The sequence below is a fragment of the Erythrolamprus reginae genome, chromosome 1 (genome assembly GCF_031021105.1).
Source record: "Erythrolamprus reginae isolate rEryReg1 chromosome 1, rEryReg1.hap1, whole genome shotgun sequence".
Lineage (NCBI taxonomy): Eukaryota > Metazoa > Chordata > Lepidosauria > Squamata > Dipsadidae > Erythrolamprus > Erythrolamprus reginae.
This window is the reverse complement of record NC_091950.1, coordinates 145,060,185-145,086,585: the sequence shown is the minus strand read 5'-3', so window position 1 is coordinate 145,086,585 and position 26,401 is coordinate 145,060,185. Positions and strand designations below refer to the sequence as shown.

Below are 26,401 nucleotides of genomic sequence, written 5' to 3'. Positions count from 1 at the left end.
TTTTTTTAGTACAGAGATAATAATACAACCACTTCAAATATCAAACAAATTAAACAAATAAAAAATTATATATAATTTATAACATATTAAACAAGTATCACCAATTTATAAAATATCTTGAAACACATAATCAACATAATGAAAAAAAAAACCCTCATTTTTTTACTTTCATTTCTTTCACGCCTATTCGCCTCCTACCCAATATCCAGCTTTAACACTATCCAAAAATGCCTGGGCTCACATTCCAAGCCTCTCCTCAATAATTCTCTTTCACCACAAACAGTCACACCAGTCATGCTATTGGGTGGGGGAAAAGAACAAGGAAAAGAATAGCAAACGAAGAGCGTGTTTCTGTTTCCCTATTTTTGATATAAAGTGGTGGTTGAGGTTGTGTGAGACAAAGAAGCTGTTGTCAACAGCTGGGAGAGGTTTGCTCAGTAGAACTTAGTAGTAACATGGAAAATAGATACTTTAGCAATGAAAAATCAGACTTGTGAATTTCAGATGAAGTGAGATGGTGGTATCAAGTTTAATTCACTGGTGGCAACCAAGTTTGATTGTTTTTCTTAGTTGTATTTAAGGGGAAAATTGCACAAGAACCTCAAGCAAAGCCATGAAACAGTCAGGTGCTATGCTCTGGTAGCGATTTTAGGGATGCTCACACAGCTGCGTATCCCAGCTGCACACATCCAGCTATGCATCCCAGATGCACTCATGTGCCCCCATGCAAGATTTGGCTTCTGCGCATGCACACCAAGCAAAATCTCATGTGAAGATGCTTGCGCGAGTGAGATTTTGGCAATTTTTGGCGATTTTTCACTTCTGCGCATGCGCAGAAGCAAAAAAAAAATCTCTGAAAATCAGTGAAATCTCACTCTCGCGCACATCTTCATGCAAGATTTTGCTTGCTGCACATGCACAGAATCCAAATCTTGCACCGACAGATGCGCGCGCACCCATTGGGCATGTGTGCACCCGCGACGGCCTCGGAGGACATACCGGTAGCACCAAGGACAGCAGTCCTTTACTGAGCTCAAGTATATTATTTATTTATTATTTATTATTTGGATTTGTATGCCGCCCCTCTCCGAAGACTCGGGGCGGCTCACACAAGTGAAACAAATCATAAATAATCCAATTAATTAAAATATTTAAAGATTTAAAAAACCCCATATACTAGCAGACACACACACAAGCATACCATGTATAAATTAAACGTGCCCAGGGGGAGATGTTTCAATTCCCCCATGCCTGACGGCAAAGGTGGGTTTTAAGGAGTTCACGGAAGGCAGGAAGAGTAGGGGCAGTTCTAATCTCCAGGGGGAGTTGGTTCCAGAGAGCCGGTGCCGCCACAGAGAAGGCTGGGGCCTTCTCTGGGGCCCGCCAACCTGGGGCCCGCCAACCGACATTGTTTAGTTGACGGGACCCGGAGAAGGCCCACTCTGTGGGACCTAATCGGTCGCTGGGTTTCGTGCGGCAGGAGGCGGTCTCGGAGATATCCTCAGAGGCTGGGATCAATTGACAAACGCCAAAAAATAAACCCATCCAGATCAATACTGTGTGGTTTGAAGACCCTAATTGGCCTCTATTCCAAGAAGGCAGGAGGCAGCAATGTTTAGGAAGGAAATATCATGCAGTTGTTGCTTTTTAATCAGAGACTATCATGCTTTCAATCTTACGGTTGAGGCAAGCAGCTGCTAACATAAACATTAAAAATGGACATCGTGCAAGCTTATTTCTAGAACAGAGAATCTGGAAAGGAATTTATCTAATGCTGTTTGGTCCCGTTACTATAATCAGTAAAGCCACTTCACACTGTTGCCCACGCACGCTTTTGCTAAAACAGTAGTTCAGCTGCTCTGAAGCCCCAGTTTCTTTGTGCAATCAAACTGCAGTACCCCACAATATCTTACAAACAAGATATAATGACTGATGCAAGAAGCTTACCAATAATGTCAGTTTGTGCTCGGCGACCACCTTTCTGCTCAACTGATAAGCTCGTCTCCATATCCATGAAGGCTTTCATGGCATCCTCTGCTTTTTTCTTAATTTGGGTGTGGATTGCAGCAATTTGGACCTCGTCTTTTAGTCCCCAGTGTTGTAGGCTGCTTTCCAGACTCTGGGGCACTGTGGTCTGGTGCTTCAGTGGCTTATTTGCTGGACCTACTCCACATACTACCTGGAAAGAACCACAAAAGTTTCAGATCTTTTTGAACTATTGTCAACAATTTGTCTTAACATCTCCATTCACACAGTTCTAGGGGTTCATTTTGTTGGGTTATGACTACAGCTATACAATACAGAAAGATCTCCATGTTTTCTTTCTTTCTTTCTCCCTTCCCTTTCTTTTTTTCTCCCTTCCTTCCCTTTCTTTCTTTCTTTCTTCCTCCCTCCCTCCCCCCCCCTCTCTCTCTCTTTCTTTCTTTCTTTCTTTCTTTCTTTCAGATTAGAGTACTTCCTGTCCAGCAGGAGGGTAAGAATTGTCAATCTGATGATTGATTATATAATCCTTATTTCTAAATGAGACATTATTTTGGCATGAAAGATTTACTGCATTTTTAAGCTCCAATAATTGTATGCTCATTTATTTTTATACCGTTCCATAGAAAAGTACAAAGTAGGACAACAAAATTGGTGTGAATATGCTAATCATGTCTTGCACTGCCTATGGTTCTTCTCTGGTTTGTATGCTTTTTAAAAAACTAGTGGTATGTTCCTGGTTTTCTTTTAATTTCAGATGGGCACAGAGTTCCCTTTACCTTGCTTAGCAGAGGCTGGTCTTTTCGGGACCTGCATACAATAGCACATATTCGGATTGCCAGGTTGCGCTGCAGAGATATGTTGCCTGAAACTGGAGATGTAGAACAGAAAAAAAAATAGTAAAAATAAATGGAAGATATCAGAAAGACAAATCAATAGGAGCTGAATATATGGAGGAAAATGAAAAGAACAAGGCAGGTCTGATGAAAAGCTTATATTACTCTGGAGTATTACTATAAGTCAAATAATTCTGGAAAATTGTGGATCTGAATATATTAACCTTACAATCACTATTAGTACTGTGAGCTACTACTACCACATCATAAATCATCATCACAATGCTTTTCTTCCAAAATGCTCAAGCCCTGGTACATGTAAGAGATGCAAACAAAAAGATTTTATTTATTTATTTATTTTATTATTTTATTTATTTATTTATTGGATTTGTATGCCGCTCCTCTCTGTAGACTCGGGGCGGCTAACAACAGTAATAAAACAGCATGTAACAATCCAATACTAAAACAACTAAAAAACCCTTATTGTAAAACCAAACATACATACAAACATACCATGCATAAATTGTAAAGGCCTAGGGGGAAAGAATATCTCAGTTCCCCCATGCCTGACGGCAGAGGTGGGTTTTAAGGAGCTTACGAAAGGCGAGGAGGGTGGGGGCAATTTTAATCTCCGGGGGGAGTTGGTTCAAGATGCAAAGCAAGTAGAAGAAACAATAGTTTATGGAATAACTGAGTCTTCATTGTGCTGGTACCTTTAGATGCAAACAGGATGGATAAAAATTGATGATTTTTAAAATAAAAATCACATTTTCAAAAATGTTAATTGGATTTAAAAAAATTTAATCGGATTTTAAAAATCAAATTTATTTTAAGAAAATGCTTTTGGAGTAAAACTCTGTCTAAAGATATTTTTCTATTTAAGATATATTAATGATTTCGTTTATTCAGCATGAAATATAGCACGAGGCTGTATATTCTGCAATATTTGCATTTTTGGTAAACTCATTCAATGAATCCAATCTCTGCAAGCTAAATAGAAAACCTTCATTTTGTTTTCAAATAATATTATTAAAGATGCTAACTTCCAGAAAAAATGAGTCCTTATATTTAAAGAGCACCTGTCATTTCAGATCCATCATTCCAGCGCCAGTTAATGGGCATCCCACTCACTTGCTACCTGCCATGTCACTCGCCTTGTGTCACTGCCACATCACCAGCCATCCCATTAAAGTGAATGGGACCGTCAGTGAGTCAATAGCGAGTTGATTTAAATCTAATCTACCATGGATACGAAGGACTTACAAATCCTAGAATTCCCAATTTTTGTAATAGGTAGTTCGGGAGTTGTATTCCAGCATATATGGGAGGTGGAAGAGTAAATTGCGGTATACAGTTAATCCTTAACTTACGACCACAATTGAACCCAAATCTTATGTCGCTAAATGAGGAGTTTGTTAAGTGAGTTTTGCCCCATTTTACGACTTTTCTTGCCACATTTATTAAATGAATCACCACAGTTGTTAACTTAGCAACATGGTTGTTAAGTGAATCTGGCTTTCCCATTGCCTTTCTTGTCAGAATGTAGCAAAAGACGGTCACGTGACCCCAGGACAATGCAACCATCATAAATGGGGCTCAGTTGTCAAGCAGTTGAATATAAATCCTGCGACCATGGGGACACTTCAGTGGTCGTAACTGTGAAAAATGGCCATGTCATTATTTTCAGTGCTGTCGCAACTTTGAGCAGCCACTAAGTGAACTTTTGTAAGTCAAGGACTACCTGTACGTTACAGGCACCGAGCTGGAGAATAATTAGCTTGGTGACATAGCGGGAAGCAATCAATAGCTATTCCTTACCTGAGGAGTTGTTTGTAACTAAAGGCACAGATTGGATGATGTGAGCAGTAGGGATGAAAGGCTCCAGCAAAATGCTCTCGTCTTCCTCTAGAGTCTCCAGTAAGGTAAGGACCACCTGCAGAACGCTTCCATGTTCTGACTTGTCATGAAATGATACAGCTTGGGCTCCACTGCAGCCCCAGCCTGAGGGCTTCACCACCACCTGTGCAAGTACAATGAGTAGGTCTTTCCCCAAACCTCTGTATTCTATTTCCAACACTCATCTTATCTTCTCCTCTGAATGTAAAGAACTGCGGTGCTCTTGCTCTATAATGCCCTTGTCTTCACCTTCTATCTATTTTGCTTTCTAATAACAGAACAACAGAGTTGGAAGGAACCTTGGAGGTCATCTAGTCCAACCCACTGTTCAGGTGGGAGATCCTATACCAGTGATGGCGAAACCTTTTTGGTTCGTGTGCCAAAAGGAATGTGTGTGGTGTGCTAGCATGCATGCACATGCCCATCCCTTCCCTTCCTCCCCCCATGCATGCACACACGTGCGCACTGCACCCACACATATGCACAGGCCTGGTGAGTAAAAAAAATGCACAAACAGGCAAAACAGAAGTTCATGAAAACGCACTTCCGGTTTGCTGTTGTGCTGTTTTTTTGCACTCCAGAGGGTTCAGGGAGTCCTGAAGCTCCAGAGTGTGAAAAACAGCACAACAGGCAAACCGGAAGATTGGAAAATGCACTTCCAGTTTGCCAATTGTGCTGTTTTTTGCACTCTCAGGCTTCAGGAAGCTTCCCTGAACCTTCCGGAGTGCGAAAAAACAGCACAATGGCAAACCAGAAGTGCATTTTTCTAAACTTCAGGTTTGTCCGTTGGGGGATTTTTTTGCCTCCGGGGCTTCAGGGAAGCTTTCCTGAAGCGCCTGGAGGACAAAATGACCTTTCCCAGGGCAGAAGATCAACTGTGCTGGAGCTGAAACAGGGCAAACTCTCGCATGCCCTCTGATAGAGCTCCGTGCCATAGGTTCGCCATCACGGTCCTATACCATACCATCATTTCAGAAAAATGACTGTCCAATTTCTTCTTTAAAACCTCCAGCGATGGAGCACCCACAACTTCTGGAGGCAAGCTGTTATGTTGATTAATTCTTCTAACGGTCATGAAATTTCTCTTTAGTTCTAGGTTGGTTCTTTCTTTGGTTAGTTTCTATCTCACTGCTTCTTGTTTTGCTTTCTTGGAAAATAGGTTGACACCCCCCCCTCCCGCCCACCTCTTCTTTGTGTAAGCCCCACAGTTCAGGTTAGTTCATGACCTCTTACCTGTTTGTAGGACTCCATTGCACCACCTTGCAAGAAGGCTGTAATTTCCTCCTGCAGAAGGTTGTCTTGTCCTTCCCGGCCACTCAGTTCGACCACGTGGATACGTTGCTCTTCGGTCACATTGCGCAGGAGTGTCGGGCGCTTGAAGGTAAAGGCCAGGGTGGGGGGCACAGCTACTTCTCCCTTCTGATCCATCAGCTGCCGGGTCAGCAACTTGTCCTCTAGCAGGCGAGTCAACTCTCCTGAACCTCCGGTGGGGCAATCAAGGTCACGGGCCAATTCTGCTGCTGACTGGCCCTGCAGCTTGCAGGGTCCAAAGCTCCCTGTGAAGTAGCTGACCCGACGTGGGGGAGAAAATTCCTCCAGCACTGTGCGGCCACCAAGCTGAAATGTCACAGCCTTCTGTACGTATAAAGATGACTCACCAGGATGAGTTTCCGAGGGAACCTTGGAGAGCCAGGCTGGTGATAAGCACAGCAGCATGTTGCCTAGGGAAAGAGAAGACAGGAAATGCAGCCTGTGAAAATATCTGGGAAAGCAAGGGTGTTGTTAAAAATTGTTGTGGTTAGCTCTGGTCCTACTCCTGCCCCAAGGACTGTGGATGTGGGGGAGACATCCACATGCTGCAGGCCTGTTTTGCCCCCGGTGGAATCTGATGATGAAGGCTCCTCTGACCAAGAAGACATGAGTGACAGGGAGGAGGAGAGTGTGGCAGACAGCTCAGAAGGAGATCAATTATCTAGTTCCTCCTTGGATTCGGAGCAAGAGTTAATGATACAGCCCCGCATGCAGAGAGCGATGCATAGGCAACAACAACTGAGAGATTATTATCAAAGAAAATGAGGCCACCTGTGGTTCGGTGGGGCTGTGGTAATTAGTGAGGCTGCTATAAATAGCAGCCTGTGGGTTTGGCCATTGTGGAGGATTATCTGATCCTTGTGTTTCGTGACTGCTTTACTGACTTTGACTTTTTGTGTGCTGATTTTTCCCCCGCTTTGAAACTAAACCAGAGCAAAGTGTGTTTCACTTTGTGAAAGAAGAAGGACTGTGAATTGCCTCATAGCTGCAAGCTAAGTATCACAGAACTGATAAGGGGACTTGTACAAATTACCAGTTTGTTTGGACACGAGTGCTCTTTGCAATACCAAAAGAACATTGTTTTGAATTTTCAAACGTGTGTGTGTCTGAAATTTGTACCTGTGCATTTTTGGGAGGCTTCTACCAGAGAGCCTGACAGAACAAAAATTAAATAAACCAACACATATAAAATTGACTATACCAGCCAAAATTCCTTCTGAAGAAGAAGTAATTAAGAAAATATTGGACTGTGCAGTGATAAATAGACTGCCAATGAAAATTAAAGATGAAGATACAGGGTGATAATAATAATAATAATTTATCAGATTTGTACGCCGCCCCTCTCTGAGGACTCAGAGCGGCTCACAACAACAATACAACAAGCACAAATCTAATGTTAAAAACAATTTAAAACCCTTATTATAAAAAAGAAAAACAATCATATAACCTAACAGACCATACATAAAACCATAGTAGCTAGGTGTATATTAATTTCCCCATGCCTGGCAACACAGGTGGGTCTTCAGGAGCTTTCGAAAGGCAAGGAGGGTTGGGGCAGTCCTAATCTCTGGGGAGAGTTGATTCCAGAGGGGCGGGGCCACCACAGAGAAGGCTCTTCCCCTGGGTCCCGCCAGATGGCATTGTTTAGTCGATGGGACCCAAAGAAGGCCAACTCTGTGGGACCTAATCGGTCACTGGGATTCGTGCGGAAGAAGGTGGTCCTGAAGATATTATAATATATGGGTGAAATGAATATATATAGAATGATTGGAAGAGAAGAAAATGGAGAATAAATGGACCCAGGTGACAAAATTAGATTTTGAAGAGCATTAGAGTTACATGTATATAAACTATATATAAAAATAATGATTTTAAAAGAGACACTGATAGTTTAAAGAAGTATGGGAATATGTTATCAGTTCTGTGAATTATAAAATGAATTAAGGTTCGAATTACTCAGGGAAAGGTTAAGAGAGAGAAAGAGAAATAAGAAAGGGAAGAGAAGGAGTTGGAGGGACCTAGGAAGGGGGGGAGTAAGAAGGTAGAGGGAGGAGCTGTAGACAAGGGGAAGGGAGTGTAAAGAAAAGAAGAAAAACAGACTGGCAAATAACAGCATAAAACAGGTGCAAAAATAGGATGTTGATTCATGATTGATTGGATAAAAATGTATAAATATGTACATTATTGATATGTTTTATGGTATATGCATTGATGTATATATGGAAACTGTGGAGAAAAAAAACTTTTGAAAAAAGAATTGACTATACTACATTTGCATCATAATAACCAGTAACAGAACAAAAACCAGCAAGGCAATTTGCCAGTTCCCAGGCCATTCAAAGCAGTGGAAAAATGTATTCTGTACCACCAGCACCCTGTTTACTGGCTCTGAAAATGGCTCTGGAACCAGCACATTGCCTTCCTGTTTCTGTAATGTGCTATCCTGACATATTTCCCACCTGACAGCACTGAACCTCATGAGATTGAACAAGGAAAGTAGAAAAATCTCTCAGGAGATCATTAGCACATCGTCATTATGTGCTTTTTTATATTATTATTATGCATTAGCCAGTCATTCTATTATAATGGTTTATTCACGGTTTCAGTGACAGCCTTTCAAGGTTTATGAAAGGAAAAATACATTATAGGAAAATGTCCTCCTACACTTTGGAGGAGAGTGCTACAAGTCCTGACTTAATAATGTTATATCTAACCCCTATTGCAGTATGCAGAAGGCACTGTGAAAGCTAAACGTGCAATTTTTTAAAAGATGCCAACATTAATTCCCCAAAGGTACAAGCAACACATTCATAATTAAAGGTGTATACATAGGTCTTTGTGTAGATAGCTTCCTACTTTGTGTCTGGTTGTTTCACTTTTGCATTTTATTTGTTGAAAAGGATGTGCTTGTTTGTTTTTGAAAGGATGTTGAGATAAGACAACAGAAAAAAACAAATAAGCAAAAAGTGGCTTGTGAGTTACCAGCTCATTTCTCTGTACCTGGAAAGCAGCTGAGTTCCCTTTTGGGAATGTTTAGTTTGCCTCCCAATTCAAAAAGTCTCTTTACTCAAACTAAGGGGAAGGTTGCCTGTTTGACAACACTGAGATAAAAGTTACTGCATGTTGTGATTCCGTCCGAGGCCCCTCAGGGAACAGCTGATCTTCTGTCGGTTTCCTGCTCAGAGGGGGAGGATGAGGAACAGGAGGTGCAGGCAGACGAGGAGGAGGAATCCCAGGCTGAGGAAGAGGGGGAACAGCCAGAGGCCCCCGAGAGGGAGCTCTCCCCAGCAAGCAGCCTGGATTCCTTAGAGGAAAATGCACAAGCAATAATCGATCTGCGACAGAGAAGAGCAACACAAAGAAGGGAGCAATTGGATAGGTACTTTCAGCACTAAAGAGGCAACAGCTGGGTTTGGGTGTGGTGCTCTCTGGAAAGGCTAAAAGGTAGACCCACCCTTCCTGGCTTGTGGAGTATTATCTTTGGGAGTCTTGGGACCTGGCTGTGATCTTTGGCGTCTTGGAATTCTGGTTTGTGACTTTGAATACTGAAACCTTGGGGGGGGGAAAGGTGGGGGTCTTATGCTCTACAGTGGTGGGTGTGCCAGCAAGAAGTTTGCTGTATTGTCTGGACATCAGGACTCTGCTGTAAAGTCTCCTAGCCTGCCTGGTTGGGAAGAACAGGTTTTTCTCTGTGTTTATTTTTCAAGCTATAAAGTACTTTTGCTTTTACCAGCATGTCTGGCTGTTTTTTCCAGTTGGTGTTGAGGTCTGGGGGAACCCAGACAGAACACTGCATAGGCAAAGAATGGAAAATTGTAGCTCTCTTTCCCTATTAGACTACAGCAATTATCAGAAATGATCATTAGTTATGTTTTTGATTCTTGGTGTTATCTGTGCAGCTGGGAATCACTCAGATGCCTTGGCCTTCCTAACAAAACAGATTTAACTCTCAAAATTGGAACATCAAAACCCATTCCAGTTAAGTGACAATGTACAACTTTGAATTCCTTAACCATTCAACATGGTAACTAACTCTGTTTTAGCCTCTTCTCTTCAAACAAAGAAACAATAAAATGATCTAGCCAGCAACAGATTAAGAGAAAGAAGATTCACAAATAGTATCTCCAAATATCTAGTTTAATTGTCACTGAGGTTCAAAAACTCCTCCACTTAATCCCTCTTAATCCAAGGATCTGACATGATTGAACAGAAAAAGAGAAAAAAACAACAATTAGCACCTTCAGCATTGGAATTATGGTAAAGAGGATGCTACTGTTTTTCACCTTAGATTAGAGGTCTCAAACCCTGGCCACTTTAAGACTTGTGGACTTCAACCCCCAGAATTCCTCAGCCAGCTTTCCTGAGGTGAGGTGCTGAACTTTGCTGGCGGAGGAATTCTGGGAGTTGAAGTCCACAAGTCTTAAAGTGGCCAGGGTTTGAGACCCTTGCCTTAGATGATTACAGCTGATTTTCAAAGGCATCCTTGGCAAGAAAGTGTCATATATCTTCTGGCACTTCTGGCATATGTGAAGGCACAAACTTGAAACATAGAAGACTGACAGCAGAAAAAGACCTTATGATCCATCTAGTCTGCCCTTATACTATTTTTTGTATTTTATCCTAGGATGGATCTATGTTTATCCCAGGCATGTTTAAATTCAGTTACTGTGGATTTACCAACTATGTCAGCTGGAAGTTCATTCCAAGGATCTACTACTCTTTCAGTAAAATAATATTTTCTCATGTTGCTTTTGATCTTTCCCCCAACTAACTTCAGATTGTGTCCCCTTGTTCTTGTGTTCACTTTCCTATTAAAAACACTTCCCTCCTGAACCTTATTTAACCCTTTGACATATTTAAAACACTGAACACAGCTCATTTCTGACAATACGCTTGGAGTGAAACAAAATTTTAAGAATGAATTGATGGTAGTGAGCTCTCACATTTATTATAATTTATCAAGTGGAAGAGCATACGGTCAGTTCAGTTCAGCACTTCTGAGCAAACCTTAAGAATAGGCTAAGGTCAAGCAAAATACCTAATCTAAGAACTTACCAGGACACTGGTTGCCACCTTCCAGAAGCACGGACAGATATGAAGCAGGGCAACCCAAGACACAGATGGTTATGTCTGAGGGTCCAAATCCTAAATAACACAAGAACAAAATCAGTGGTCCATTTACCTCGCAACCTCAAGGTTTTTTCCTTTCTTTGCATTCTGGTCATCTCCTAAGCTCTGAAGATAGAATCTCTGGAAATGCCTTTTTGCAGGTGTAGAGGCAGAGGAAGTGGAGTGATGTGGTGGCCTAGGGTTGGAGGTCTTGCCTCACAATCAGGAGGGTGTGTGCCTCTTAGGTAGAGGGAAATATTTCTCTCTTTGGGCATAATGAGGATATATCTGCTGAAAAAAACCTCTGCATTGGTGACAGGAAGGACATCCGCCCAGTAAATTTGTTTGTTTGTTTGTTTATTTTTATTTTATTTGTATACTGCCCCTCTCTGAGGACTCTGCTAGCTCCATTCAGATGCACAAACTCAAGCCCTCAAGGGATTATGGGGGTTGATAAAAGAAGATGATGTTAGAGGCAGATGAAGTGCTCAAATACAAGGATTACACCTGAAATAGGTACATCATTTTGGGAACTATCATCATTTTTAAAGCTCTTATTTTAGAGATTCTCCTTAGCTTTTTCTCTTTCCAGCTCCTCATCTGTTTCAACATTTTCCTCCATATTAATATATACAGTGATCTCTCGATTATCGCGAGGGTTACGTTCCAAGACCTCTCGCGATAATCGATTTTTCGCAATATAGTGGAAACACCATCTGCGCATGCGTGCCCTTTTTTCCCATGGCCGCGCATGCGCAGATGGTGGAGCCGGTGGCTGGGGAGGTGGATTCGCCGCCCCCACCAGCCCTTCCTGCTCTGGGTCAGAGCCGCGGAAACCTTCGGTTCGCCGAGGCTGCGTCTGACCCCCTTGAAGCAAGGCTCCAAGCTCGCCTGCCGCCGCCACGCCTCCGCCGCCTCAGCCACCCCCTCTGCTTCTCCTCGGCGGCGGCCAAGCGGCAGGTTTACAGTAATGGGAGACCAAAGGCGAAAAAAGAAAAGAAAAAAAAATCCCCAAAAGAGAGGGACAAGAGGCAGGCACAAAGCGAGGGCACAAGGGGAGCTGCCCGGCAGAGGTTGCTTTTTTTCTTCTCGTGGGCAAGTGGAGGGGGGGAGAGAGAAGGAAAGAGAGAGAGAGAACCGTGGACGTATTTTTAATTTATTATTTTTTTAAAAATCACGATATAGCGTTTCGCGAAGATCGAGATCGCGAAAATCGAGGGATCACTGTAATTTATCTCCTCAATTTTCGCTGGGTTTCTCAATAACCAAATTCCCAAATATTTAATTTTTTTAGTCCTAATTTCAACCCTGATTCTTTCCTAATTTCTATCTGCTCTCTCAGACCTGTATTTAAACACATAATCTCTGATTTTTCCATATTAACCGACAGTCCCGATTCCTGTTTCAACTCTTCCAAAATAATTCTTATACCTTTAATCATCTCCATCGGGGTCTGGGTCAATATAATTGCATCATCTGAAAATAAGTTTAATTTCATTTCTAATTCCCCTATTTTATATCCTACCCAAGTGTTATCTTGTCTTATCTTATTAGCTAAGATTATACTTAGAACCAGGTTACTTATGGGACTGCCTTCCGCCTCACAGTTCACAGTGGCTGGTCAGAGCCCACAGGGTTGGCCTTCTCAGGGTCGCATTGGCCAGACAGTGTTGGCTGGTGGAGCCACGAGGGAGGGCCTTCTCTGTGGCTGCTCCGGCCTTATGGAACCAACTATCCCCAGAGAGCTGCCCCACCCTCACCCTCCTGGAAGGCCTTAAAAACATGGTTTTATCAGTGGGCCTGGGGCCACTGAGTCATAGTATCCTGCTCTGGCCTAGAATGGAAGAATGTTTTATATGGGGTTTATCTCCGAGTCTGCGGAGAGGGGCGGCATACAAATCTAATAAATTACTATTATTATTGTTGTTGTTGTTTTATTCATGTACACCATGCTGAGTCCATCAGGAAAGGGCAACTTATAAATGTAAATAAATAAATAATAAACAAACAAACAAATAAATATTTCCTTTGATTTGATTTATTCCATCAGCTTTCAGGCACCAAAGCTCTGTATTTTTCTTCCAGTAGGTGGCAGCACCTAACCCATGAGAGTTGAACTTAAAACAATAAGCTAAATACGTTGGACCTGGTTACTAGTTGGTCAGAGGATTATCAGGCAATTTTATAGACTAGACTGGTTAATGATTTTCTTTTAACTCCCTATCATTGTCCAGAAAACTGCATGAATACCTTCGTGAGTTATCAGCTTCATTCAAGGGAGTCTTTTATCTTTTTCCGGTTTGCATTTTACATCCCGATTCCAAATATAAGGATAAGCCATTATGGTTTAAACATATAAGCAAATCAGGCAATAGGATATATAATTATAGCAATAGCATTTAGACTTATATACTGCTTCATAGTGCGGTTTACAGAATCAGCCTATTGCCCCCAACAATCTGGGTCCTCATTTTACCCACCTCGAAAGGATACAAAGCTGAGTCAACCTTGAGCCGGTGGTGAGATTTGAACTGCTGAACTACAGCTAGAAGCTAGTTGAAGTAGCCTGCAGTGCTGCACTCTAACCACTGCGCCACCTCGGCTCTTATTCAATCAATCATGCTTAAATGTATCTTACATGAGACCAATACAATGTGACACCCACCTGATCGAGGCTCCTTGGTGAGATCAATGGTTTCTGGGAGCCCTTGCTGCTGTAAACTGCACTGCAACAAGTCATAGTAATAGGCTGTCCATGCCCTGGCCTGTGCATCCTCAGGGCTAATTTTGCTATCCAGGAGTGTGTCACGGTGCCGGGCAGTGCGCAGTGGACTCAGCGGTGGAAGAAAGCTCTGTTCTGCCCAATCCAATTCCTTGTTTGTTTGGGGTGGTTCAGTGTGGATCTGGTCCAGAGACAACTGCAAGTCAAAGTATTGAGAAATGTGCCAAGGAAAAAAGCAAAGAGATACACTTTAGGTTCCATCCAAAAAACACAGAGAGAGAGAGACTTATTTTGAGAGCTGTGCCCTGTCTTAGCTGCTGGCCCACAGAAGACTCAAGATGAGAAAGATTTTCAGTGCAAAAAAAGGGGGGGAGGTGATAGCAGCCACCACCTACCAGTAATCAGTTTCTACTTGTTAACAGATCTTCATTTCACTTTTATATCCCCTCTAGAAATAAACTCAAATGGGATATTGGGAATTCTTAAAAATATGCACACACTCTATCTGTGTGCATGCATAAAATAGCAACACACCCACACATGCACACAAGCCAGGAAAGGCAGGAAAAGAAGAGATTCAATGAAAACTTACCATTGTTCAAGGTGAAGATGCTACAAAGGAAAAAAGAAATAAATTATGTTTTATACTTCCTGCAACCCAAATATTTAGCCTATCCCTACATCCAGACACAAATTTCTTTGAAATGATGAGGATGTTGTTCTATAACCTTACACAATTAAATTTAAGGGACATTGAAGCTGCTTAGGCAGAATAGTTGACCTCATCATATAAATACTGTATTTTTTGGAGTACAGTGGTACCTCGACATACGAGTTTAATTCGTTCCAGACACAAGCTCGTAAGTCGATCAACTCGCATCTTGAACGAATGCCTTTAGACTTTGTTTTTCGCGCCCTTGCGCCACCCAGTGGAAGCTCGGCTCGTATCCTGAATTTGAGCTCGGGTGTCGAACAGAAATTTTGCTCGCGTCGTGGCTTGTAACTTGGAATACTCGCATGTGGAGCAGCTCGTATCTAGAGGTACTACTGTATAAGAAGCACATTTTTACCTCCCAATAGAGGGTGAAAACTTGGATGCATCTTATACATCAAATGTAGCCCCATCCATCCACCCCCACTCTTTGGTCTCTGCCTGCCAGCAATTTATCTCCTGGCAGCAAACAGCAGCAGAGACTGATTAGAAGAAGCCAATGATTATCTGCCTCCAAACACTCAGCTGATTGATTGAAGTTGCCAGCAAGCCTGTGCCCTAAAATGAAAGTGAAACTAAAGCAGCACAGTGGCAAATTGCTGGAGGGATCAAACTGCTGAAACTGACTGTTTTTTGCTGCAAGGAAGTAAGTCAATAACTATAAATGACTATAGAATGTACAGATTATTAAACAGAATTTTTAAAGCCTGCTTTATTAACAAAATGAAGAAGCTTTTAAAAATTAATGCTTGATCTGAAGAGGCCCAGTGTTATTGTATCTTCTTTCAAATAGCAGAGAATACTTCCAGAAAGCCACATCAATTTTAAAGATCTGTAAAAATATTATCTGAAATGTAACAGTGTCCTGTTTTAGTATTAAGAAAAAGCAGCTGAGTTAAACCTTCACTAAGTTATGTTTGGAGTAGATCTATTTAAATAATTGGGAGGAGTTAGTGTGATTACATTTAAGAAAACCCTCTGGGATTACGGTAATATATTGCCAAAATTTACATTTCTCCAATTCTTTGCTATTTCTACGGGTCAGGCACACATGCACAGAAATATATAGCAAACAGCGTATATCATCTGTGTTGTTTGTTGTTTGGCAAATTGCTGGGAAACAGAGGCCTTTTTCCCTTGTTTTTCTCCTTCAAAACTAAGATGTGTCTTATATTCCGGTGCATCTTATACTCCGAAAAATACAGTAACCGATTTTTCTTCTGTTATCTTGAAATCATGCCCAATTATTTCATTTTGAAAACAATGACATGTTTGATCTTATGCTTCTTTGAAACAATTGTTATTCTGTCACATTCATTCTGTTGCTGGTTTTGCATTTGTCTCCAGATTCTACCAAGAATCTACAGGCTGAAATGGATCTGACAGGCTGAATAGATCTTGTGCAAAAGGGCTTGCCATGTGTATGAACATATTGGAGACAGCATTTTCAAGATCAATTGGTCCCATTTGAAATTGATTACATCCATATTATTGATTACATCCATTATTATTATTTATACTAACAATAGTATAATAAAATGTCAAGACTGAAGTACCTGGAACTCCAAAACATTTGAAAATAAGATAATGATAAAGTTATTGCTACCTACGATGTAAGCATAGAAACATAGAAACATAGAAGACTGACGGCAGAAAAAGACCTCATGGTCCATCTAGTCTGCCCTTATACTATTTCCTGTATTTTATCTTACAATGGATATATGTTTATCCCAGGCATGTTTAATGTGGATTTATCAACCACATCTGCTGGAAGTTTGTTCCAAGGATCTACTACTCTTTCAGTAAAATAATATTTTCTCATGTTGCCTTTGATCATTCCCCCAACTAACTTCAGGTTGTGTCCCCTTGTTCTTGTGTTCGCTTTCCTATTAAAAACACTTCCCTCCTGAACCTTATTTAACCCTTTAACATATTTAAATGTTTCGATCATGTCCCCACTTTTCCTTCTGTCCTCCAGACCAGCGTTTCCCAACCGGTGAGACATGGCCAGGTGTGCCGCCAAGCTTCAGCTGGGCGGGGCGCTGCCGGTACTCCCGCTCGCAGCTGTCTCCTGCTCGATGCCGCGGTTTTCGGCGCTCTCCTGCTGGGCCCCAAAGAAAGAAGGCAGGAAGAAGGAGAGCTCCATTCTTCGCACCTTTTTCCCGCCTTCTTTCTTTGGGGCCCAGCAGGAGAGCGCCGAAAACCGCGGCATCGAGCAGGAGGCGGGGGACAGCTGCGAGCGGGAGCCCCAGGACGGAAGTACCGGCAGCGCCCCGCCCAGCTGGAGCTCCTCTTTCGTCGACGGCAAGTGTCCGATGGGAGCGGGGGGGGGGTGGCCGCAGCGGCCGCAGGCAGTCGGGGGAGATGGTGGCGGCGAGAGGGATCGCTCGCTCTCTCTCTCTCAGCTGACTGCAAGTGGGAGCCCTGATGGTGGCGGTTGGACGTTCTGCTGGACGTCGTACATGCTGGCGCTGCGTGCCTGGCATATACGGTGTCCAGCACCACGTCCAGCTGCCGCCGTCAGGGCTCCCGCTTGCAGTCAGCTGAGAGAGAGAGAGAAAGAGAGACATATAAGAGGCAGAGAGAGAGAGAAAGAGAGACATAGCAAGAGAGGCAGAGAAAGAGAGACAGAGCAAGAAAGAGAGACAGCAAGAGAGGCAGAGAAAGAGAGATAGAGAAAGAGAGAGAGAAAGAGAGACATAGCAAGAGAGGCAGAGAGAGAGAAAAAGAAAGAGAGACATAGCAAGAGAAAAAGAGACTTAGCAAGAGAGGCACAGAGAGAGAGAGAAAGAGAAAGAAAGAGAGACATAGCAAGAGAGACAGAGAGAAAGAGAGATAGCAAGAGAGGCAAAGAGAAAGAAAGAGACATATAGCAAGACAGTGAAAGAGAGAGAGAGAGCAAGAGAGAGAGAAAAAAGCAAGAAAGAGATAGCAAGAGAGACAGAGAGAGAGAGCAAGGGAGAGAGAAAGACATAGAGGAAGGGAAGGAGGGAGAGAGAAAGAGAGCAAAAAAGAGAGGAAGAAAGAAAGAAAGAAAGAAAGAGGGATGGAGAGAGAGAATGAAGGGAAGGAAGGAAAAGAGAGAAAGAGGGAGAAATAGAGCGAAAGGGAGGAAGAGAGAGGGTTTTTTTGTCCAAACTTTTCTTTAGCCCGCCCCCCCCCCCCCCTTCAGTGTTCCCCAGGATTTTGAAAATACGAATAATGTGCCGCGGCTCAAAAAAGGTTGGGAAACACTGCTCCAGACTATACAGAGTGAGTTCATTATCAATGTATCTTTCCTGATACATTTTATGCTTAAGATCTTCCACCATTCTTGTAGCCCGGCTTTGGACCTGTTCAATTTTGTCAATATCTTTTTGTAGGTGAGGTCTTGTAGCATTTTGAATTCTTGTAGCCTTTTGGAAATCAAAATGCTTAGATGGCATTGATCATGTTTTCCCCCTTACAAACATCAAGAAATTGTATGTCTTTTGTCTGAAGATTTGTATCTACTTGTATCTTCTTGCATGCTTCCAAATAGAGAAGCTGGGAAATGCTGTGATTATGACCACTCCAAAGCACAGCCTTTGGTGCCACAAAGCTGTAGGGCTGAGAAGGTCCAAGTAGGACCCCCACTAATAAAGGAAATGTGCTTCTTTCTATAGCAAGAATCTGATGGCTCCCCAGAGCACGTATTTCTACATACCGTCGTGCATGAATGTTTTGTAAATTCCAACCAGTTCTCTTTAAGTGCTCCAAGCTTCCAACTGTGCATCCCTAATGAATTTCACAACATAAAATCTGTTTACAAAACACAATCCATTTATCCAAACAAAATTTGTAATTATTTACTATAAACAGGATTGCTGACTTCAACTCCATTTTCTCCAGGTTTAGCAATATGCCATTTGCAATATTAACGTCTCCAGAGCTTTCCATGGGACAAACAAAACCCTCTTACTCTTTTCAATTGGTAATGTATACCGTTTAGCACCTACACTGAGGTAATGCATCCAATGTATTTTAATCAATAATTGAATAGCAGCTTGAATATCCTACATTTTCTGGTTAGGAAACTAAGAAATAGAGTAGTTCAACTGCTAGAGATTAGATTCATTAGATACTTGAGCTTCCAAATGTCAGTTCACTTGAATTTATTTAAATAACCACTAGAAAGTTGACATCTTTCATTTTAATAATAGCTATTCCATCAATTCAAATTTGGTTACGGTATATTTTGTGTCCACAATTGGGACTGGCAGCTTCGTCATTAAGAAAACAGCCACTAAGTGAGAAGTTGTTTGACCGTGACTACGTTTTCCTTTTCCCCATTCCTCCAACCCTTTGAAATGCTCTCTTTGGTGCTGGGATAATTAGCAAGAAGGGAATTAATGTTTGTATCTACATTCATTGGAGAGGGAGAGATTTCAAGAGAATAAGCAGGCACATAATTAGGAATATACAGTACATTGAATGCCCTGCTCTGGCACTCAGGGCTGGGATTGTGAGCAAGCTATGGAAACAGCCCAATGTATTCTCCATTCTCTTATAATCTGTGCCTGTTTATTCTCTTGTAATCCCTTCCTCTCCAATTCCTCTGCTCTGCAAAGAGGAAGAAACAAGTGGTTTCTACTGACAATCTCTTCTGCGCTTGACCTGTTTCCTCCCTCATAGAGGTGGTGAGGTCTTCACTTAATGACCCCACATGGTCTAGGGTTACCATGGTAACTGAGAATGCTGGGATCTTTCTAAATAATGTGGTCGTTTGATGTCATGCTTTATGCCTGCATCACTTAGTAACACTGTCTTAGAGGTCCCAATTGCTGTCATAACACAAGGACTACCTGTAATAACCATATTGATAATTAATATTAAAGTAGCCACCTGTACATAATTTGGACACAAGGGCATCACAGTCATTTAAATAAAGCTTGGGTGTGTCTATCTGCGATATCAATTGTAGGAGTTGCTCTCACTTCTGGCCCAGAATAAAATATCTGAATCCCAGTCTAATCTGTTCTGATAGCCTTCTTTTCTTCTTTTTGAGGACAAAGGGCAGCTAAACAAGCATGCGAGGAAAAAGTGCTACCACCTTAAACCACTTTCTTTTAGCCTGGAATCCTTAACTTTATCTTTTCATCCATTTTTAAAAAAAATCTGTATATCTGGTTAGAACTAAATTAAATAGTTCCATTTTCCATAATTAAATATCTGGAAAAATTGATTTTGAAATAATGTCGCCAATCACCAAGAGCCTTTTTACTACTATAAAATCACCTCTGGTTAGGGTTAAGATAAGCGAAAGTATGGTGGAACAGCAAACACACTTTTTTTTACCTCCTTGGTTAGATTGAGGACAAATCTAGTCAGTTAATTGTAGCTCAAGAGCTCAGTATCTATCCACTGGCAGTTCTCTTGATTCTTTGATCCTTCCAGCTATACTATTATTTATACTAAGATGGAACCTAGAAAGGACATAGAAGTCAATTTAAAGTCCTTATTTTTTGACCTAATCAAGCAGTGATACCTCGTCTTACAAACCCCTCGTCATACAAACTTTTCGAGATACAAACCCGGGATTTAAGATTTTTTTGCCTCTTCTTCCAAACTATTTTCACCTTACAAACCCAAGCCGCCGCCGCCGCCACTGGGATGCCCCGCCTCTGGACTCCTGTTGCCGGCAAAGTGCCCGTTTTGCGCTGCTGGGATTCCTCTGAGGCTCCTCTCCATGGGAAACAGCACCTCCGGACTTCCGTGTTTTTGCGATGCTGCAGGGGAATCCCAGCAGCGCAAAAATGGGTGCCTCACTGGCAACGGAAGTCCAGAGGTGGGGTTTCCCAGCAAGGGGAGCCTCAGCGAAATCGCAGCATCACAAAAACACGGAAATCCAGAAGTGGGGTTTCGAGGACTTCCATGTTTTTGCGATGCTGCAGTTTCGCTGCTGAGATTCCCCTGCTGGGATTCCCCTGCAGCATCACAAAAACATGGAAGTCCAGAGATGGGGTTTCCCATGGAGGGGAGCCTCAGGAGAATCCCAGCAGTGCAAAAACGGACGCTTCGGCTGGCAAAAGGGGTGAGTTTTGGGCTTGCATGCATTAATCGCTTTTCCATTGATTCCTATGGGAAACTTTGTTTTGTCTTACAAACTTTTCACCTTACAAACCTCGTCCCGGAACCAATTAAGTTCGTAAGACGAGGTATCACTGTATTTCACACTTTAGTAGCACTTCTCACAAAGTGTTCCCCGCACTTGATAAAGATTTGGCACACATAACTTTCTAGCTTCTGTTCCTAGATTCCAGCTTCATGAAACCTCCAACCAGTGCTACTGTTTAAATCCTTAGCTTATATTGTCATAACTCTTTAAAAAAATATTATTTTCATAATGATTAGAGTTTATAAGCATGAAATCTGAGATGATTAAAGCGGGGATTTTGATGAGTAACCTAGCAACTTTTAATATTTATAATATACAGTGGTGCCTCTACTTACGAACTTAATTCGTTCCGTGACCAGGTTCATAAGTAGAAAAGTTTGTAAGAAGAAGCAATTTTTCCCATAGGAATCAATGTAAAAGCAAATAATGCGTGCAAACCCACCCCAAAAGTCAGCCCTTTTGCCTTGCGCTGCTGGAAATCCCCGCCTCTGGACTTCCATTGCTACCCAAAGCACCGGTTCTTTTGCTGCTGGGATTCCCCTGAGCCTTCCCTTGCTGGGAAACCCCACCTCCAAACTTCCTTTGCCAGCCAAACTCCCATTCTTATACTGCTGGGATTTCTGAGGCTCCCCGCGCCAGCAAAAACGAAGGGAATCCCAGTGAGGGGAGCCTCAGGGGAATCCCAGCAGCGCAGGAATGGGCGCTTTGGGTGACAACAGAAGTCCGGAGCCAGGGCATTGCAAGAGCGGCTGCTTGGGTTCGTAAGGTGAAAATGATTCGAAACTAGAGACAAAAAAATCTTAAAACACTGGGTTCGTATCTCGAAAAGTTCGTCAGTAGATGCGTTCATAAGTAGAGGTACCACTGTACTTTAATAGAAACATAGAAACATAGAAGATTGACGGCAGAAAAAGACCTCATGGTCCATTTAGTCTGCCCTTAGGCTATTTCCTGTATTTTATGTTAGGATGGATATACATTTATCCCAGGCATGTTTAAATTCAGTTACTGTGGATTTACCAACCACGTCTGATGGAAATTTGTTCCAAGGATCTACTACTCTTTCAGTGAAATAATATTTTCTCACGTTGCTTCTCATCTTTCCCCCAACTAACCTCAGATTGTGCCTCCTTGTTCTTGTGTTCACTTTCCTATTAAAAACACTTCCCTCCTGAAACTTATTTAACCCTTTAACATATTTAAATGTTTTGATCATGTCCTGCCTTTCCCTTCTGTCTTCCAGACTATACTATTTATATTAGTTAAGTGGTCACCTGCTCAACTCTTTTCTTTTTTGTCTTAGAGTTTTATTAGTTCTTATTTCTCTTATGGCACTGTTGCATTAAAGCAGGCTATCTGGCCAGCAGCCTCTCAACCTTTCTCTTTCCAGCCCTAGAGGCACATTCTTTCCAGCTGTTTTTTTTGAGTGCCAGGTGTGCACTTATTTCCCCAATGCCCGTTGACAAGAGCCTGCTTGTAAGGCCTATACAGAGATGAAGACATTTTAAACTCCTGTTTGTTCTACAGAAAGTCCTCAATTTGCAACCATAATTCAGCCCAGGATTACAACTTTAAATCATGGTGGTCATTAAGTAGGTATGACTGCGCCCAATCTTATGATCTTTTTTGCTGCAGCTGTTATGTGAATAGAGCAGTCATTAAGCCAGCCTGTTCTCACCAATGGGTATTTTTGTCGGAAACTAGAATAAATGCTGGAAATGGAGCAAAACAAAAGCACAACCCACAGAAAATTATGACCACGGGACCATGGGATGCTGTAAATGGCTCTAAATGACAGTCAGTTTCCAGATATGGTCTGCAGGAATGACAGTCAGTTTCCAGATATGGTCTGCAGGAATGTGAGTGAGACCATTGGAACTATGAAAATAGAGTAGAGTAGAATAGAACAGAATATTATTATTATTATTATTATTATTATTATTATTATTATTATTATTTATTAGATTTGTATGCCGCCCCTCTCCGTAGACTCAGGGCGGCTTACAGCAATGATAAAAACAATATATAATTACAAATCTAATAGTTAGAATCTAAAATAACAATAATACATTTAAAAAGTCTGAAAAACAAGAAACCCCAATACAGTATATAAAAACCTACATATTGGCCAAGTGTCATTGGACAGGCAAGGAATTTGTCTTGGTGCACATGCTCTCAGTGTACATAAAAGAAAAGATACATCAAAAATCATAAGGTACAACACTTAATCATAGCCCGGGTACAAATAAGCAATCCAATAAGCAAGTGTGTCACAAGTAGCTCTTGTAACTTTGAATTAAGCAAATTGGCAATTGTTAGGTAACACTCAGAACAGAAATAAATCCTTTCTCAAAATCACGCATTTGTAAACCATGGAGTAACTTCAACAAAGGTTCCTATCATAGATATGCCTGCTGTCCATATGTTCTGATACTCCAATTTGGGTTTGCTCTTAAATCCGGGTTCTCTTGAATGGGGTCTGTCAGGAACAATGGGGGTGGGGGGAGAAATACCCCGAATGACAGACTCAGCCCTCCACTCTCTGCTGACCACTCCTTCCCCAGTTCCGACTGTTGTCCCTTCACAAGCACACACCCAAAACTTGACATCCAGTCTGCCCTCCAATCTAGAAAAGCATTTCCCACAGCAGACCATGTTTTTTAAAGGGCAACTGAAACCAGAGTGAAGTTGGAAATCCATTGGGGGAATTCCTAACATAGACTTCAGCACAAGAGTGATAGCCGGTGAGTCCCTATAATGGTATATGGGAATGACCTTGGAAGGGTAGGAGGAAGAGACAGTCTAGGCCAGTGTTTCCCAACCTTGGCCACTTGAAGATATCTGGACTTAATATTATGTCTATTCTGGTTTTTCTTTTTGTCTAGCAAGTATTTATGTAATTTGAATATTTTTCCACATATGAATAGTTACTATAGTACAGTGCAGAAACTGGTGAAAACAGAAAAAGCCAAGCATATTCCAGTGTTGCAATTTAGGAATCTATTACTGTATTGTGAAATTTGGATATGTTTAGTATCTGCATTAATACATTGTAATAAGTCAGTGCTACTCAAATAGTGGAGTGGCCCCTCGAGGGGGCACTTGGCGATGCCAGGGTGCGTGTGTGACCCTGGGGAACGTGATTTTCTTGCCACAGGGATTGGGTGGGGGGGTTGCACCGAACAACAGCACAGAGCACAGAGCAGGAGATATGAAGTGCAGACCACAAACCCTTAAGAGACACCGTGGAAAAATATTTAACAGGGATGAAAAGAAAGGAGGAGAGAGACGGAGATAATGTGACAAACCTAAGTCTCCTGAAATCTAAAATGAGGAAATACGAGGAAGCATATGTAGCACTTGGCTTCACTGTGACTACGGTAGGAGGTGAGGAAAGACCGGCCGACAGCAGGAAGCCAAATAAATTAAGGCGTTGCTTAAACACATTACACTCTGATAAGCCACTTGAGTTTTTTCAGTGAAAACATGCTGAATACTGCAAACAATCGTCCTAGGAGAGAGTTCCCCCCCCCCGAAATGTCCTAGGGGTGCGTAACAGAAAATAATTGGGAAACACTGCAATAAGTGCACACTGCATTTCATTCCAAATTTTTCAGTACTACAGATAGGGATTTGCCTCTTAAATAGGGGCAACAGATGTCTTGGAATTTTGCTTTGGGTGGCTGAGAAATGCTCTGCTCTAATCCATTAGGGAAGCCTTGATATTTGAGGGTAGAGCCTTTGTGTGGGGCCACTCCCTTTGCCAAAGACCAAGCAAACTGCAACAATTATTTAGAATGCAGAATAACAGGGTCGAAAGGGACCCCGAAGGTCTTCTAGTCCAACCTCTTGTTTCATAGCAGGAGAGCCTGGCCATTTTGAACCTGCAGCGATGGAGCACCCACAACAATGCGAAAACCTGCTGCCAATTAAAGCTCTTTGTGCTGTTTTGCAAAGCGCTTTTCTTTTTTTAGTCAAGGAAGAAGGAGCCCGTGATTTCTAGGGATTCTCCCCATTCTTTCCAAGCCGGGCGGGGAAGGTGTGACCATCAAGTCCCAGTAAAGGCCAAAGAGGAGCAGATCCAGAAGCGTCCGGCGAGGCGAGCTTAGCTAATTTAAGGAGCCACGAAAATGGTGTCTTGTATGGGGATGCTTCTACGGCAAAGCAAGGATTCTAGTCAGACCAGGACCTTATCCATCCTTTCCCGGATGGGATTTGGCGCCTTTATTTCCCGGCGCGGCGGCTGGGGGGGGGGGCGTGCGGAGGGGGCGCAGAGCGGGAACTCGGTGAGGGGGGCGGAGTTGAAGGGAAACAGGATCCCCCTCAGGCATCTTGACCGATTTCCCCCCCCCCCATTTTCCCTCCGCCCGCCCCCCCTCAACAGCAGGCGCGGTCAGAGCTGCCCCCCACGTTTCAGAGGGGACCACGGAGCCCCCCCCCCGCCGCGACGACGGGAAGCGGCGAAGGCGAAAGCCGCCCGTTTCCCCCTCCCCCCCCCCTCCGGCCTCGCCTGAGACCCTCTGGGTCGCAATTCGCGGGCGCGCTTATCAGCAGGTCGCAAACGAGTCCGGCTCGAGTCGCCTCAGAAAGGAGAGCGCGCGTCGCTTGCAACCTTGGAGAACGAACGCGCGGCTCCCCCCCCGTCCCCCCTCCACAAAAAATACCACACGCGTTGATCGTTTTCCGAAGCGCGGGCGCCGTTTCCCACCACCTCCACCGTCACACCCCCTTTTCTTCGGTACTTCAAGCAAGCATTCGCACCCGTTCCCCGAAAACGCTGAAAAACCCGCCACTCCTCCCCTTTCCTCCAGCCCGGATTACCTGGAAAAAGAACGGAAGGATGCTAAGGCCAAAACCGCACGGTCGGGTCCGCTGGCAGAGGGCGGGTGGAAAAGAGCCCAGAGTGAACCGCGCGGATCCAGGCAGGCAGAGCGGGCTTTATAAGGGAGACGGGAGAGGCAGACCCAATGGAGAGGCGGCGGTTTAGCAAGCATCGGAGCAAAAGCGGGCGGGCGCTTGCCGGGACCAGAGACCGCCCTCCAACCATTGACCAGGGGAAATGCGATCCCCGGGGGGGGGGGAAACCCTAACAGTGAGAACAAGTGGAACGGCTTGTTTTCAGACGTTATCCCTGGAGGCTTTTAAAGAAGAGACCGGGTAGTAGTCTGAAATGGTATAGGCCGGGATCTCTTGCTTAAGCAAGGGTTTTTTCAGAAGTGAATGGAGGTTGCCTATTGTCCAGAGCAGGGATTGGCAAACTTGGCTCTTGTATGACTTGGGGACTTCAACTCCCAGAATTCCTGAGCCAATCATGCTAGCTCAGGAATTCTGGGAGTTGAAGTCCACAGGTCATACAAGAGCCAACTTCGCCTTCCCCTGGTCCAGAGTTACACCATCTATCTCACTTTCCAGACTAAGGCAGGAGTAGAACTTGAAGTTTCCCACTCATAGTGTAGTGCTATCACGGGTGGGTTTTCTCCTGGTGCACCTTGGTGAAGAAGGCACAGAAGATGCTGTACTTTCTGAGGATGCTCAGGAAGATAAATCTATCTCAGCATCTACTGCTGTCCCACTATTGCAGCGCCATTGAGAGTGTCCTGATTTATAGCATGGGAGCAGCTCTGCCGCAGACAAAAAAAGAGAATCATTAAAACTATCCAGTAGATCAATCCTGGACTATATCTTTGTATTTTACTGCC

The 26,401-nt window shown here is 43.0% G+C and overlaps 1 protein-coding gene across 5 annotated transcripts in view; it reads right to left on the bottom strand.

Moving 5' to 3' along the window:
• The window catches only part of CARNS1 (carnosine synthase 1), a 32,819-nt gene extending 7,130 nt beyond the window's left edge, over positions 1–25,689 (bottom strand). Inside the window, exons 1-10 of one of the 5 annotated variants that reach the window (XM_070727932.1) lie at positions 25,524–25,689; positions 22,448–22,580; positions 18,252–18,322; positions 14,447–14,466; positions 13,798–14,050; positions 11,079–11,168; positions 5,946–6,433; positions 4,635–4,836; positions 2,760–2,851; positions 1,948–2,179 (exon numbers count right to left, since the gene is read on the bottom strand). In XM_070727932.1, coding sequence (XP_070584033.1) covers positions 1,948–2,179; positions 2,760–2,851; positions 4,635–4,836; positions 5,946–6,433; positions 11,079–11,168; positions 13,798–14,050; positions 14,447–14,449 — 1,360 coding nt within the window. In that variant the 5' untranslated portion in view covers positions 14,450–14,466; positions 18,252–18,322; positions 22,448–22,580; positions 25,524–25,689. Of the gene's footprint in view, positions 1–1,947; positions 2,180–2,759; positions 2,852–4,634; positions 4,837–5,945; positions 6,434–11,078; positions 11,169–13,797; positions 14,051–14,446; positions 14,467–14,924; positions 15,034–18,251; positions 18,323–22,447; positions 22,581–25,523 lie in introns of those variants that run through there. The other 4 variants (XM_070727948.1, XM_070727940.1, XM_070727924.1 and 1 more) reach the window with 4 other exon arrangements.
• Positions 25,690–26,401: the final 712 nt, after the last annotated feature.